Raw genomic sequence first — 14,356 nt, forward strand, 5'->3', positions numbered from 1 at the left:
TTAAATAAGGTGACGCAGCACCAAAAATAACTCTTTGGACGAATTTTATGACGGGGTAACTTGTATAATTAATCCAAGCATCGTTGCTTCACTATGGTGGCTTCAATGTTCTGAAATCCTCGCTTGCAACGCTCTCCTAAATCCTCGCATGCCTGGTGCCATCTCCATGCATGTTCCTAATCCAATGGTTGACGTCCATGCTAGATCCATTCCTAAATAATATAAATACATTTGATTTAGCCAGCATATTCTCATATATATTAGGAAGGATTTCTAGTAACGAAGGTACCTGATAATTTAGTTGAAACACACATGCTCTTGCGAGAGATCCTTGTATTTGAAATACAAGAGGATATATGGATGTAGGAGTATTGGTTGTATCTATCATTGTGATGTCCTCATCATCCTCCACTTCTTGAATTGAAGTCGTCCTCGACGTAGTCTCATTTTTTTCACCAAGATATGCCTTCAAATCAGAGGTTGTGATGTCCTCATCAGCTACCATATTTATTCTCTATCTTGGTCTTCTCTGTAGCTAGTTCCTCAACAAACCTAGCATGTTGTATTTTGTCATCAATTCTAGCTGAGTTGCTGCAATGGTACATATTCCACAGTTTCTTTAGGGCATTTTGTAATGTCACTGGGCATTCAGCATCTACCCATGCATGAAACCCACAGTTGTTGACATGCTGCAATTAATTAAAACCCCTAGTCACATAATTGGTTTGATCATACATTTGCAAAAATCAAAACCTCTTGCTCATATATACTACAATAAAACCTTGCTCATATATACTGGAAAAATTCTAAACCTTGCTCAAAACCTTGCTCATATATTCTGCCTAAATTGAACTGTTGCAAACAGAACATTCCTCCCAACAACATGATGCAATTAAACTATGGCTAACACTGCATATAGACATTCTTGCTAATGAATCATTCTAGCTAACACTGCAATTAAACTATGATTTCATGTCACTAATACAAATGCTTGGTCAAATGAAGGTTAGCCATGGAAAAAATCACTCACATTCTCCACAGAGCAAAGGTAGAATCGCCGCCCCATGTCCGTGCCTTCAAAGGCCACGCATTGACCGGCTCGATGTGGTGGACGCGGAACGTTCTTCGAATCCCACAACTAAGCCACCAAATGTCAAGTCATCAGTGGTGTCAGGTCGGTAAGATCCTAATCGGAAAACAATGGTAGCGAAAACAAAGCTAATCGAAGCAAATCAGAGCAAATCAGACCAACTTTAGCGGTAGAAACCCTAGAATCGCATGAGAGTCTCAGCATTCCGTTGTTCGCCGGCAACAGGCCACGCGATCAACAGCAAAGCTCCTGCCGACAGCAATGCTCCAGGGTGAAAGCGGAGGAAGAACTGGAGCACAAGGATGGAGAGTGGCGTGGTCAACATCACACGGGAGGAGGGAAATGATTTATTGCATCTAGTCTAATAGTGGATCCCACTACGCCGCTAACGGTGGTAGACGGCTCTCCAACCAACCGTCACTAGGTCCACAACATCACTCACACTAGGTCTTAGTGTCAACCCAGCTTAAAACTCGAATTAGTGGACATTGCAACAAATCCACGCAAAACTGATGGCTAGATGGTTTTTTGAAATTAACTCGTCTAGTAGTCAAGTCAGTTGGTTTCCTCAAAAAAAAAAAAAAACAGCGGCGAAATATCCAGCTTCATGCAACGAATTGCAACTTGTAAGCCAGACCTCTACAATCAATATGTAAAGCCCACTTGCAACTTTCACGCAAACAGAGGCCGAGCTAAATGTAGCCCTTTATTTTCAAAAATAATCAGAAATTATAATTTTAAGTTTAAAAAAATCTGAAAAAAAATTAGATGTAGACAATGATAAAAATCTACAAACGTGTAAAATCTCAATGTGAAATTATTTGTATTATAGACTACACAAAAATGAAAAAAATCTGACAGATTTTATAGTTTGAAATGTGCACTATTCACTATTCTCAGATCCACACATTTATCATTTTTTATTAGTCTGAAGTACTAAGAATTTCAAATTAAATTTTGCATGTTTGTAGATTCCATCTTGGCTACATCTAGGATTTTTTTTCAATTTTTTTTGAAACTTAAAACATGATTCCGATTTTTTGAAAATAAAGAGCTACATGTAGCTTGGCCTCCATTTGTACACTCTCTTTCAGCTGCGCTATTTTACAAGTGGTAGTTTATTCCAAGCATCATGCGAACTGCCGAAAATTATCGTCCGTGCTTGCTAGACCGTGTTGTTTCCTGAAGTGAGGTATTGGGCGGAGAGAGGTGGCGCTACTGCCGGTAAAGGATGGCCGAAATTGAAGGGGTGATTGTACATGCAAGCTGGACCAAACTTGCAGACTCCATAGCGTTCATAGTATGTGCAGACAGGATGGTCCTGCAATAAAAACATATACCAAGAAAAAAAAAGTTAGCCGCCCAAATCCAGAGGCCAGATAGTAAGTAGAAAATACGAAAACATGATATCTTAAAACAATGGTTCCAAAGCAATAAGATAAAACTGAAATATTCAGGAATAGCATGCACCACTTCTTCCTGCTCAAACAGCATAGCATACTTTAAAAAATATTAGCAAAACACTTACAGGCTTGAGTGGCAGGCCGAGAGGGCTAAGAGCTCCTGCTGGTTGTGGAGGCACAAGTAAGCTTGGATGGTGATACTTGCACTTTCCCCTGAACTTGCAAAACCCACTTTTAACAAAATGTTGACATTCAGGTTGGCCAGGTCTCTCAGGGTATTCATCGGAAGGAACTTGCTGATGTCCAAGTACATCTGCTCCCCTGTACATAGGATGATTAACAGGAGGAGCTGGAAAAGGATGAAAAGAGATACCAGGAGGGTAATACGGGCCCAATGGGACCTGAAAAGAGCATTTGACATAAAATAAGGAGATAAGGTGTCAATATTTTAAACATATTAGGAATATTAATAAACCTATTGTGAAATAAATTGGCAAATTTAACTTCTACACAATACTTTTTAAGAAATCAATCAGTCCTAGTAAAGGATAAAAACTGGCACGGGGTTGAAAGAATTTTCATATCACCACTCAAAACAGTGCCAATACACAAGTCTGTAAGTCTGACAAATGTTAACTTTTCTCAACGCAATATAAAGCAACTTGCAACAGTCGCTAATATCACCAAGCGAAAATATCATTTTCATTTTCATATGAACATAACCATAATTACCTGATGATACCCACTCCATTCTGGAGACGGATACATTCCTTGAGGTGGAATCATTCCCACGCTGTATGACGGTGCTGGAGCTAAAAAAGGAGCATGGTGCTCATTCAATGCCCTCTGGTCAGCATGCCATATTGAAACATTAAGCTGAGAGGATCCTTGAATATTTTTCTGTGGAATATCCCCATTCTCATGCTCCAACATTGAATCTGTTGAAGCCATATTAGTAGGATCTGGATGGTGAAACCTGCAATTAGTGGCAAATTTGCAGCTTCCAGTGCGCATATAGTAAGGACACTCTTTTGCTCCCTGCAAGATAAAAAAAACACCACATTCATGAAAATCCAACTTAACAAATGGCAATGGCAATTTGTTCACTAAGCTGTAGCATAGTTATCTCTTATAACTAAATCAAATAAATACAAACTCTTTCATTTTCTTTTGACTTTTGCGCTAAGGATAAGATAAGTGAGAAAAAAAGAGCTGGCTTAGCTGGTAAATCAAGCATATGACATGTGGTTCCTTTTGGTGTTGGAGTTGCTAAGTCAAGTTTGCTGGCAACGGTGCCCGGAGGTGTTGTTGCTAGAGGTTTGCGATTTTCTCGCCACCTTAGCTGCTACCTACCCTGGATCCGCAGTAGACTGATGGGTGCCCCCAATGTCATGGCATCTCTTTTGTCTGCGCGGTGTTGGAGTTTATTTCGTGTAGGCTTGTCGTCCTTTGTGTTGGCTAGTGTGGGTGCGCCCTAATTTTTCGGGTCGTCGTTACGGTTGGTTGTAAGTGTGGGCGTGGTTTGCGTGGGTTTGGCCATGTTGTAGGATTTCGCCCGGTTTTCTCCTAAAAACTGAGCACTCTCTTCTTAATTAATGGATGAGGCAAAGCTTTTGCCTCCGTTTCAAAAAAAAAAAAAAAACATATTGCTTGTTCAGTGTGGTACACATATCTGTCAATGTCAATCAAGTAAGAAAACGCATTCCCAATGTCTGAGAAAAAGGTGAAGAATTGCATTTTATTGAGCTTGTAAGGCCGTTGGAGTGCCCGAGAAAGGGTATAAATAGGGCTATAAGTAGGCCATTTGCAACAATACCAGCAAACTTATCCACTGCACATGCATTTCAGTATTGCCGTATTGGCAAAATCGAAACTAATATTCTGGGAGAGAAAATGAGTTTATGTTCTATTGTAGTATCCTTTAAAATTCCAACCCCATCAACAAAGTGACAGGTGGAACAAAGAAGTTCTATATGGATTAGCTTTTATCCCTTCTCCATTTAGTACACCATTTCTGAAAGGGGAACTGCTATCATTTTCGTACCTTACAACATTGGTCTGAACTTGAACATCAATTTTGGTTATGGGTGTAAACTGAATTGTGCTAAGTCACCAATATACATATCCCTTAAGTTCATTACTACATCTACAGCATGAGAGATCAGAAAAAAGCTCATAAAACAGCAAAATAATGTGCCTGAAACGAACCTTGCATAAATGAAATGAGACTTACTGGACGGAGTGGAAGACCTAGAAAATTCAGGTCAGCATTTTCAGCTTCTGTTTTCCTTTCTTTCCCTTCACAATGTATGTATTTGCAAGATTCCCCAAATTTGCATCCTCCAGGCATTGAATAATACTGCAAATAATTTAAGTTAATAAAGACTCATGCGGTTGACCCACACTAGCATGGTACCCAACAGTTTGCCCCATCTATGCACCCCATTTGTTCCTGACATGTGGAGACCCCACTCATCAGTGGCCACCACTATTTTATTTTATTTTCTTTAGCCTATTCCCTTGTTCTCCCAGCCAAACGCATCGCCACTGGTCAGGATGGCCGCCGAGGTGGCGGAGCCCTGCTCATGAAGCGGAAGGGGATAGCCGGCGGACGGAACGCCCGTGAAGGGCGGGACCCATGGCGCGGGCGCCGGCACGGAGAAGACGGCCAGCTGCGGCGGCGTCAGGGGCCCCTGGGAACCGATCAAGAAGAGGCGGATGCCTTGAACCACGGTGGCGAGGTCGTTGATGACCCCGCTCATCTGCTCGGGCGTGTAGATGATGGACGCCGGCGCGGTGGAGCCCGCCGTCGTGGCGACCACCGGAGAGCCCGCCGTGGTGGCGGCGACCGAGGGAACGGGCGGAGGCGCGGACGACGTGGTGGTGGGCGGAGGAGACGACATGATCGCAGCCGAGCTAGCTGATACCAAATTGGTAGAACCAACAGCTCTACCCGCCCTAGGGCGTACTTGTAGGGGAAGGAGGGAGAGACGTGCGGGCGAGGCGGCGGACGCCGGCGGCTGGCCGCCGTCGTGCGCGGGCTGGAGAGGAGGGTCGGCGGCTAGGGTTAGGAGACCGACTCCTCAGGGAGTCGGCAATAATGAATATTATTATTGCTTGCCTATTTGTCTCGTTACAACCAGTATATAAAGAACTAAAACCCTAAACTGATAATGGGCTAAGGCCCTAATTGGGCCCACGGTTGGGCCCCCTGCTCACGTAAATAAGACCGGTCATAACAGATGTATACTTATACTATGTCCACAAAATTTGTATAAATATATATGAAATGAAAGAGATTTGCAAGATGCAACGATGCCATTTATATATTCTGAAACCATGTAATTTTGTATATATTAGTGGTCAAAGTTGTGCATCAAAGACTGCGAGAAAAAACGTGCCTTATATTTGGGACGAGAGAGTACACTGAATCATCGTATTGATGAACTGGTTTAAAGATCAGAAACAAACCTTACATTCCTCCCGAGCACTACCTTCTGAAGCAGTTTCCTTTCTGTTCTCCTTGGCGACCTTCAGAATCTCAACATGTAAAAAACAGCAGACAGAATAATCAGATAATGACAAACCAAATGCTTCAGAAATATAGAGATCATCAAAGTTTTACAGTACATAGTTTTATATAATGAACGAAAACATCTTGTGCAAGCATGAATTTATTATTTTATACTAGTGTTGTAAACTTGTAGCAACTAGATTGGTTCAGCAGCAGAAAGTTTCAAGCAAAGGCCATATGTACTGTAGCCAAGAGAGATGGTATGTAGTCATGAACTTAACATGCATGGGTGAACAAAAGATCTCAGATAAAGGCATAAATGAAGAGATCTTTAAGATGAATGGTAGAGAAATTCAACACAATGCATAATGCAAAAGCTTGCAACCTTTTGATCTCTGTCATCAAACTTCTTCAAATATATTCTTTTTTCAGCCTCCTCATCAATCTGGCAACCTTTTTTAATTACATTTATTAAGAAAACTCAATTATTTGTGCCAACATAGATGCAACAGACCTTAAGTTGCATCTGATCCCATCTTCCCTTCTTCACATCAATAACATGTAATGTAATAAAGAAAAACGGAGGTAATGAAATAATGAAAACAGGCAAACTACACATACAATGTTCATGTGCATACTATAACCTAGCTGACAGAGAGATAAGATATCTGAAACATTACATAAAATGCTGAAAGACAATGTTGATTGCTGACCTCATATGATGTCTTCTTAAGGTTTCCTAAGTAAGATGTATTCTCCTTGTCAACAAAGCCCTACATAAGACTATATGTTAGCATTTACAAGTGTGTGAAATAGAGCAGAGAACTTATAATCTGTGTGTGAAATAGAGCAGAGAACTTATAATCTGTGTGTGCAATAACTTTCCCCATTGATAACTCAATCTGTTTGATTCATGGTCAAAATTGACACTTAGGTATGGTACGATATGCTATTTTTTCATTACATGTCAACATGTTGTGAAAGCACACTGTCACACAGTTCCTTCAAACTAGTTAAACTCATTATGTTCCTTGTGGAAGACAGCATACTTGGTCAGAAACAAACCACATAGGAAAACAGTAGTTTAATCCTTTCAAAAAATTCCATGGAACATATTATGGAAGCACACCTTTGCAGTTCCTTAGAAACTAGTCAAATTCATTTATGCTCCTTATGGAAGACAACAGACTTGGTCAGAAAACAAACCACACCACACCGCAACGGGAGCACCTTTGATGGCGATCAACCAGCCTATGTCGGCTTGTGGCTTTGATCAAGGAGGAAGCACATCAATGGGCTCATGCTGGAGCCCTAGGTTTGCGCGTCGTGTTGCGAGCTACTTGGGATGTACTGTGATTTTTATGCTCTTTTTTTTTACTGTATGATGTACCCAACATTTAGGGCTAAAACTTCATTCTACCTTCTAAATATATCGAGACATGAGTCGTTTGCGCTCTTCTCATAGAGAAAAAAAGCACATAGCACAATGGTAGTTTTAATCCTTTCAAACAATAGATAAACTGTTTAATTAAATATTCATGTTCACTTCTAGAATGAAGTAAAGAAGACTCACCAACGTATCTACTTGAGCTGATATATCTGGAACAAGATCTTCATATTCTTCTCTAGGAGTCTGACAGAAAATTCAAACATAAATCATATAGTAGCCCACAATTTTTCACACGGTTCAAGAATTGCTACCTCCTTTCCATAAAACAGGGTGTATATTTTTTGTCAAAAGTCAATGCCTTATAAGTTTGACCAATCTTATAGACAAAAATATACTATACACTATGAAAATATATTCTATGGTGGATCTATTGTTATTGATTTGGTATTGTAGATGTTCATATTTTCTTGTCTATAAGAGTGGTCAAATTTGCAAGATTTTGACTTTTGACTAAAAATATATGAATGGAGGGATTATGGATAACAAACATCAAAGCTTGTTTTCCCAGGCAAGTTGGTGTAGGCTGGAGGGAGTATGAATGAAAAGAGGGATCAGGAATATAGCAATCAAGAGTTGAACACTACTATACTTCAGGATTGGTTGCTTCATACTACCTCCGATTCAAGGAATAAGGCGCCCTCGTTTTACGTGCTTTTCGTTTGACCAAAAATTACTTCAAATATATAAAGATTATTTGTATGAAATTAGCATCATTAGAAAGTGTTTTTCAATACGAATCCAATGATACTAATTACATATAATATAATTAAGATTTTGTTTCTCAATTTTTATGGTCAAAGTTCGTCTTGGAATACGCGTGCGCCTTATTCCTTGGGACAGAGGTAGTATATGCAATCGCCATCGAACTATTGTAATCCTTAGAACATACTAGCAATTTTGTATGTCAAATGCATGCTTTACAACATATAACGCAACTGAAAGGAAGGGAGATGTACAGGAAATTATTTGGTACAAAACTAAGAACAATTGCGCAATTAAGAGGGTAATTTCTGTGTGATTACTTTAAAGGTGCAAGGTTCCAACTTCTTTTCATTAATTGGATTGACTTTTACTTTGGATGGTTTAGATTGATTGGATCAACAATGGGTCGTGCTTTTTATATCAGTATGGATGGAGGAAATCAAATTCATTCTCCTTTCCTTTGATCATAACTGCAATATGCATGTTGGTATAGAGGTTCTCTTAAAAATTAAAGATAATTGAATGAGCTTCAGTAGATAATCATTTCATAGGGATATCATAATGGATTATGTAGTGAGATGATGAGGGATAAGGCTAGCATGTATAATTTAGAAACAAGAAGTAACATGTGCAAGACCTGAAGGGTCAAGCCATCAAGGAATAATATCTAGCAGAGCTATTTTCAGCCAGACTCAAACTATGTAAAGTCATTTGGGGCTTGGGTGCTTATGAATTGTTCGTTCTTTTTATCCATATATTAGCCCAGAAGAAAAAAAATTCCAAAATACCACATACTTTTCCCAGGAAAATAAAAGCAGAGTTAAGGTTCACCGCTTGTGCATGCTACAAATTAGATCAAAATACCATCTAGTATGTGCTTATAAATCTCCTTAAACAATAAGGTAATTGCACAATTGGTTTGTATTTTGCACACAAAAAAGTGGATAGCCTCGAATTGAAAAGTGACTAATTGAATATTGAAAACATAAAATGAAATATGAAATCAAAACAAGTGGCTCCAATTAATCTAGTTCGGGAAATAAATCAGGATCTAGGTGCACTCTTGTATAAAGATAAGTATATCCTATTTAGGTGCTCTACTTACACAATCATAAAGGAATGCACACCGATCAGATGAGTAAATAAACTTCACATGGCCATAAGATCAAACATGAACTTTGACTGAAAAGGCAAACAACTAAACCACATGAACTTTGACTGAATATGTAAACGGCTAAACCACATGAACGAAGACTCCTGCCAAGGGATACATCTTACTAGACCTCGACAACATATTAAAGTTATGTGCTTCTAAATCGCTCAGTTTCTGTCGGTGAACAAATGAAAAGGGCATAAAGTGTTTCCAAGTATTCTCTAACTGATCTGCATTACCCCCACCGACCACAATATCAAGGTCAACTAAAATACGTAATCTGCAACACAATCTGTTAGATTAGACTAGTATCCCATGATCGAGCCAACCTCTTCAGCAGTCACAACCTCTTCAGCAGTCACAGAGCCAATCTGTTCCCAGAATCTCAGCAAGGTGCCAAAATTAGACAGACATGCATGCGCACAGGAAAAAACCACACGCATGCAAAAGCAAGTGTGAAGAGCCAATCACCTGATCACCATTGGGCGAAGAAGCTTTATTAATGCTGCTGTTGCTCCCGCTGCCGCTACTTCCACTCGATTTCACCTGTAGACAAACACACACATGCATGCACAAAACAACATAAGGCCACAACACATCTGAGAAAAAAAAAATACAAAAGTTCGGCCTGGTCTATTTCACCCATCCACTAACTACCAAACCCCAACTCACCATCGCAAGAACCAGATCGAAATTCCACGCAAAAATCCCCCAAATAGGCGGAAAAGGAGCGAGAACAAAAGAAAATTCCTTTATTAATATCCCTAAGCCCAGGCTACCCACCCTATTCTTCTTCTTTCGCGCCGGGTGGTTGAACTTGCACTTCATCCCGAAGCGGCAAGTCCCGAACTTCAAGTAGTAAGCACAATCCGGTTCCTGCGGACGCCGCGGAAACCGAGGCCTCGAATCGGGCCTCGCCGGCACCGGAACTTTATCGCCGGTGATCTCATCGCCGCCGGAGAAACCGAGGACGGGGCCATCGTCCCACCCCGAAGGCTTGGGTAGCTCATCAGCGAGTGTGAAGACTGCGAACTGGCTCTCGATCCTCTCGGCATCCCCAGCACCGGAGGATTGGCAGGAGCGGGAGATCGAAGCGATCGGGTCTACGTCGTGGTCCGATTTGAGAGAGGGCTTCTCGTCGGCGTAGGCCATTGGCCTCCTCGGAGTGACGAGAGCAGGGGAGGAAGCAATGAAGTGGGGGAAAGAGCAAGAGTCCCTGTATGAAAAAAGCATCTCCAACCGCGCGACCCAAACAGCCCCCGCGCGTCCGGATGGGTCGAGCCGGACAAAAACGCGGCCCAGCGCTGGGACGCACCGCAAAAGCGGACGGCCGCGGCGTCCGGAACGACGCAAACCCGGCCCAAATCTGTGCTAGGTTTGCGTGGCCGCGGATGGCACGCGCCGTCCGCTCGCGTCCGCGCGCTGGTCGCCTCATCTCCCTTGGGCCCACCTGTCGGTGACCAGGGATGCTATTAAATGGGGACTGGAGGGGATCTGGCCTCCACTCCAGTCCCCACTCCACTCCCGCAGCGAAACCGCCGCCATGGCCCCAAAGCGACGGTTCGCTTCCGGAGCCAACGACGACGAGGCGAGCAGCAGCCGCCGGCGCTGCGGCCTGCGGGAGGAAACCGAGGCGGCCTCCACATCGGAGAGGCCGCCCGCCGCGGCGCGGCATTGCCGCAACCGCCGCCTCTGCTGCTCGAGCCCAAGCCCGAGTCCTCGAAGGAGGACCCGGACCTCCGCGCCGCGCTGCTCATCTCGGCGGCGGAGGAGGACGCGAAATGGCCGCACCTCCATGCGGCCATTCGCACCTCCGAGATGGAGGAGGCGGCCCGGCTGGAGGTCGAGGAGGCGGAGGGCTGGGAGCTCTACGCCCGGGCCCGCCGGGCGCGACGGGAGGAGGAGGAGGCGGCGCGGCGGGAGGAGGCCGGGCGCCGCGCCGACGAGGAGCGCCGACGAGGAGCGGCGGCGGCGGGAGGCCGGGCGCCGCGCGGAGCGGCGGCGGCGCCGGGAGGCCGGGCGCCGCGCCGGCGGGAGAGGCGGCGGCGCCTCACGGAGGAGGCGCCGCTCCGTGCGCCGCCGCGGCCTCGGGTGCCTCCGGACCCCGCACTCGGCCTGGGAGGAGGCCATGTGGTCTCCATGGCCGGAGTCCCCGGCGCGGTCGAGCCACAACAGCGCCTCGCCGCCCGGGGACGTCGTCCACGACGACGACGTCGCCGACGACGCCCACAGGGGCTAGGGGGCGCACCGGCGGCCACCGCGCCGCCGACCAAACCCTAATAGAGGGTTTTTAGTTTAAATTTAAAAGCCCATATAGGGGCTTCTTTTGTTAGTTATTTGCCCAAAATAGGGCTATGTACAAATTTGCCCAAAATAGGGCATATGTTGAATGAAATTTCGTTTAAATTTGCCTCTTTTTTTGTTTTCGTGTTTCTCCGGTTATGCGATGCGTCCGCGCGTTGGGCGCAGCGCGCGACCCAAACGGACACGCGGACGCGGGCCGCTGTCCGCGTGTCCGCTCGGCCACCCAAACGGCCCAAAATGGACGGCCCAGCGCGTCCGTTTGGGTCAGCCGGTTGGAGATGGGCATCTCCAACCGCGCGACCCAAACCGCGCCCGCGTGTCCGGATGGGTCGAGCCGGACAAAAACGCGGCCCAGCGCGGGGACGCACCGCAAAAGCGGACGGCCGCGGCGTCCGGAACGACGCAAACCCGGCCCAAATCTGGGCTAGGTTTGCGTGGCCGCGGATGGCACGCACCGTCCGCTCGCGTCCGCGCGCTGGTCGCCTCGTCTCCCTTGGGCCCACCTGTCGGTGACCAGGGATGCTATTAAATGGGGACTAGAGGGGATCTGGCCTCCACTCCAGTCCCCACTCCACTCCCGCAGCGAAACCGCCAACATGGCCCCGAAGCGACGGTTCGCTTCCGGAGCCAACGACGACGAGCACTACAAGAAATCTGCCATAATATGACATTTTTTTTATGACTGGAAATCAAAATGTCATAGATTTATGACGTTCCTAGCTTTGACCGTCCTTGGCCACTCGGGGGGGCAAAACCGTAGAAAATCGTGACGTTATTGGGCAAAAACGTCACTGGCAATTTAGGTCAAAACGTCATTAGCAAGGCCAAAAAAATCTAGCCAATCAGAAGCCAGGAAACAACCTACCAAGGATCAGCCCCAGACTTGGATCTCAACCGTCCAATGCATCCAACGCACCAAACATGAACCGAAATTGCTGCGCTGGATTTTCCCATTGGCGCCTAAATATTTTGGGCAGGCGCGCGACGACCAGTCCAAACCACGAGCGACCGACCAAACCACTCCAACAAAACCGACCGAGACCGCCCCCGCCGGCCAGAAACCCCCATTTCCCTTCCGCCGCCCCTCCTCTCCGGCCTAGATCCCAGCCAACTCCGGCGACCCCCACCGTCCAAATCTGCAAATCCAAAACCGCACCGCAACGCGCACCGCGCCGCCCAAGAAACCTCCGCCTCTCCCACCACCGGCCGGCCGCCATGGACCCCTTCTTCGCCGACGACGACGGCGCCGACGAGCTCCCGCGCACGGCCTCCCACCCCTTCGACGACGACGACATCACCACCGAGCCCGCCGCCGACGGCGCGGGGTACGCCTAGGGTTCGCACGGGCCGCCGCCATATCCTCCCGTCCATCGCCGCCGCCGGCGGATCTGTTGGCCGACGCCGCGCTCCAAAGCTCCCCCTCGCCGGTTCCGCGCCTCGTCCTGTCCCGCCCCCTCGATTCCCGCCGCCAGGAAGTCGACCCGACGAGGCGCTCAGGCTCCCGCCGCTCTACCGGGCGCCCCGCCGTGCTCGCGCTCCCGGAGCATAAGGTCGCCCACCAGTAGGGGCTCGGCCGGCCGCTCTCAGGCAACGCCCCCATGGCAGCTCCCATTCCCAGCAAGGTATGTTCCGCACGCCCCATTCTCTGTCTTTTTTTTTGTTCTTGTTGTTGTTTGAACTAGCTAATCACAACCAAGGTACTCGACCGATGTATTTTCCGGCATATACATGGTGGATTCATTGTTTGTCTACGCTCGCGCATCCATCAGTTCATGCTTAGTGTGTCAAATGCTGATGAACTCGAACTGACATTACAATGTGCAATGTAATTTCCTGTAACTAACTAGTAGAGTGTAGGCAAACATACAAGACAGTTTGTAGTAGTTTGAATCAAATGATAAAACTCATCGTTTTATTGCCTTCTAGTTACACAAACTAGCCATTAACCTGCAGTGTGTTATGTGTTCTAAACTGTAGTACAGCATGATGCTAAGTGTTAGGTTCTTGTTGCTACATTAGGCAATATACTATTTTGTTTTCGAATGACTTCTTCACCTTTTCTTTGCCACATCTTATTGCAAACTGTGTATGCATTATGCAGGTTTTGAAGAACAGTAAGCATTGTAGAGTGTGTGACAAGTGTGTTGATGGCTTTGATCACCATTGCAGAGTAAGATACATTTTCATTCTTTTCTGCACTGCTATTGCTATTCCTGCTTCCTTTCAAGAACTTAAAAATCTTGTTCCGCTGATGTTCCTGTTCTCTCACAGTGGCTCAACAATTGCACAGTAACAGATCGACTCAAAGTTAGGAAGCAGCTTCTCGACTGTAGCATTTGTAATTGTTGTGGTGAGTTGATAGAACTTTCCTGTCTAATACATGTTTATTGCATCATCAAGGCACAAAGAGAACGTTTTTCAGTAGTATGCTTTTACATATTAATATTCTGATTATACCATGATTTTACTTTGCAGGCTACTTGCACCATACTAGCAATGATTGCGACTGTACCACTTGCTCAACTTCTATGCTTCCATATTCTTCTAATCAAGAAGGTCAGTTACTTTCAGACCACCATAAAGCTGTGAATGCCAGTTAGAGATAGGGAGTTGCCATTATTTCATTATGTTGCTTGGTCAATCCTCCCTTCCATCTATCCCAAACTGTGACAACTCCTAGTTATTGTTTGTTCCTATATGATGCTAATTGGTCTGCAACCATCTCCTTTAACTTATATTA

The 14,356-nt window shown here is 45.4% G+C and overlaps 1 protein-coding gene and 1 long non-coding RNA gene across 8 annotated transcripts in view; one reads left to right on the plus strand and one right to left on the minus strand.

The window, feature by feature from the left end:
- Nucleotides 1-1,707: 1,707 nt before the first annotated feature.
- LOC124652080 (zinc finger CCCH domain-containing protein 65-like) lies at nucleotides 1,708-10,509 on the minus strand. 7 transcript variants are annotated; one of them, XM_047191106.1, is made up of 10 exons: nucleotides 10,096-10,509; nucleotides 9,784-9,858; nucleotides 9,642-9,683; nucleotides 7,581-7,640; nucleotides 6,721-6,780; nucleotides 5,965-6,024; nucleotides 4,727-4,852; nucleotides 3,226-3,531; nucleotides 2,619-2,894; nucleotides 1,708-2,411 (listed from the first exon to the last, which is right to left on the minus strand). In XM_047191106.1, the coding sequence occupies exons 1-10, from the start codon at nucleotides 10,462-10,464 to the stop codon at nucleotides 2,256-2,258; spliced, it is 1,530 nt and encodes a 509-aa protein (XP_047047062.1). In that variant the 5' UTR covers nucleotides 10,465-10,509; the 3' UTR covers nucleotides 1,708-2,255. The 7 variants fall into 7 exon arrangements, with proteins under 7 accessions (XP_047047062.1, XP_047047061.1, XP_047047060.1 ...); XM_047191105.1 differs by having other exon boundaries at nucleotides 5,965-6,033; XM_047191104.1 differs by having other exon boundaries at nucleotides 5,965-6,039.
- Nucleotides 10,510-13,908: 3,399 nt separating this feature from the next.
- Nucleotides 13,909-14,356, plus strand: part of LOC124651779 — a 52,355-nt gene continuing 51,907 nt past the window's right edge. The window contains exons 1-2 of the long non-coding RNA XR_006987501.1: nucleotides 13,909-13,966; nucleotides 14,092-14,172. This is a non-coding gene — a long non-coding RNA (uncharacterized LOC124651779). The remainder of the gene's footprint in view (nucleotides 13,967-14,091; nucleotides 14,173-14,356) is intronic.

The sequence above is a fragment of the Lolium rigidum genome, chromosome 5 (genome assembly GCF_022539505.1).
Source record: "Lolium rigidum isolate FL_2022 chromosome 5, APGP_CSIRO_Lrig_0.1, whole genome shotgun sequence".
Lineage (NCBI taxonomy): Eukaryota > Viridiplantae > Streptophyta > Magnoliopsida > Poales > Poaceae > Lolium > Lolium rigidum.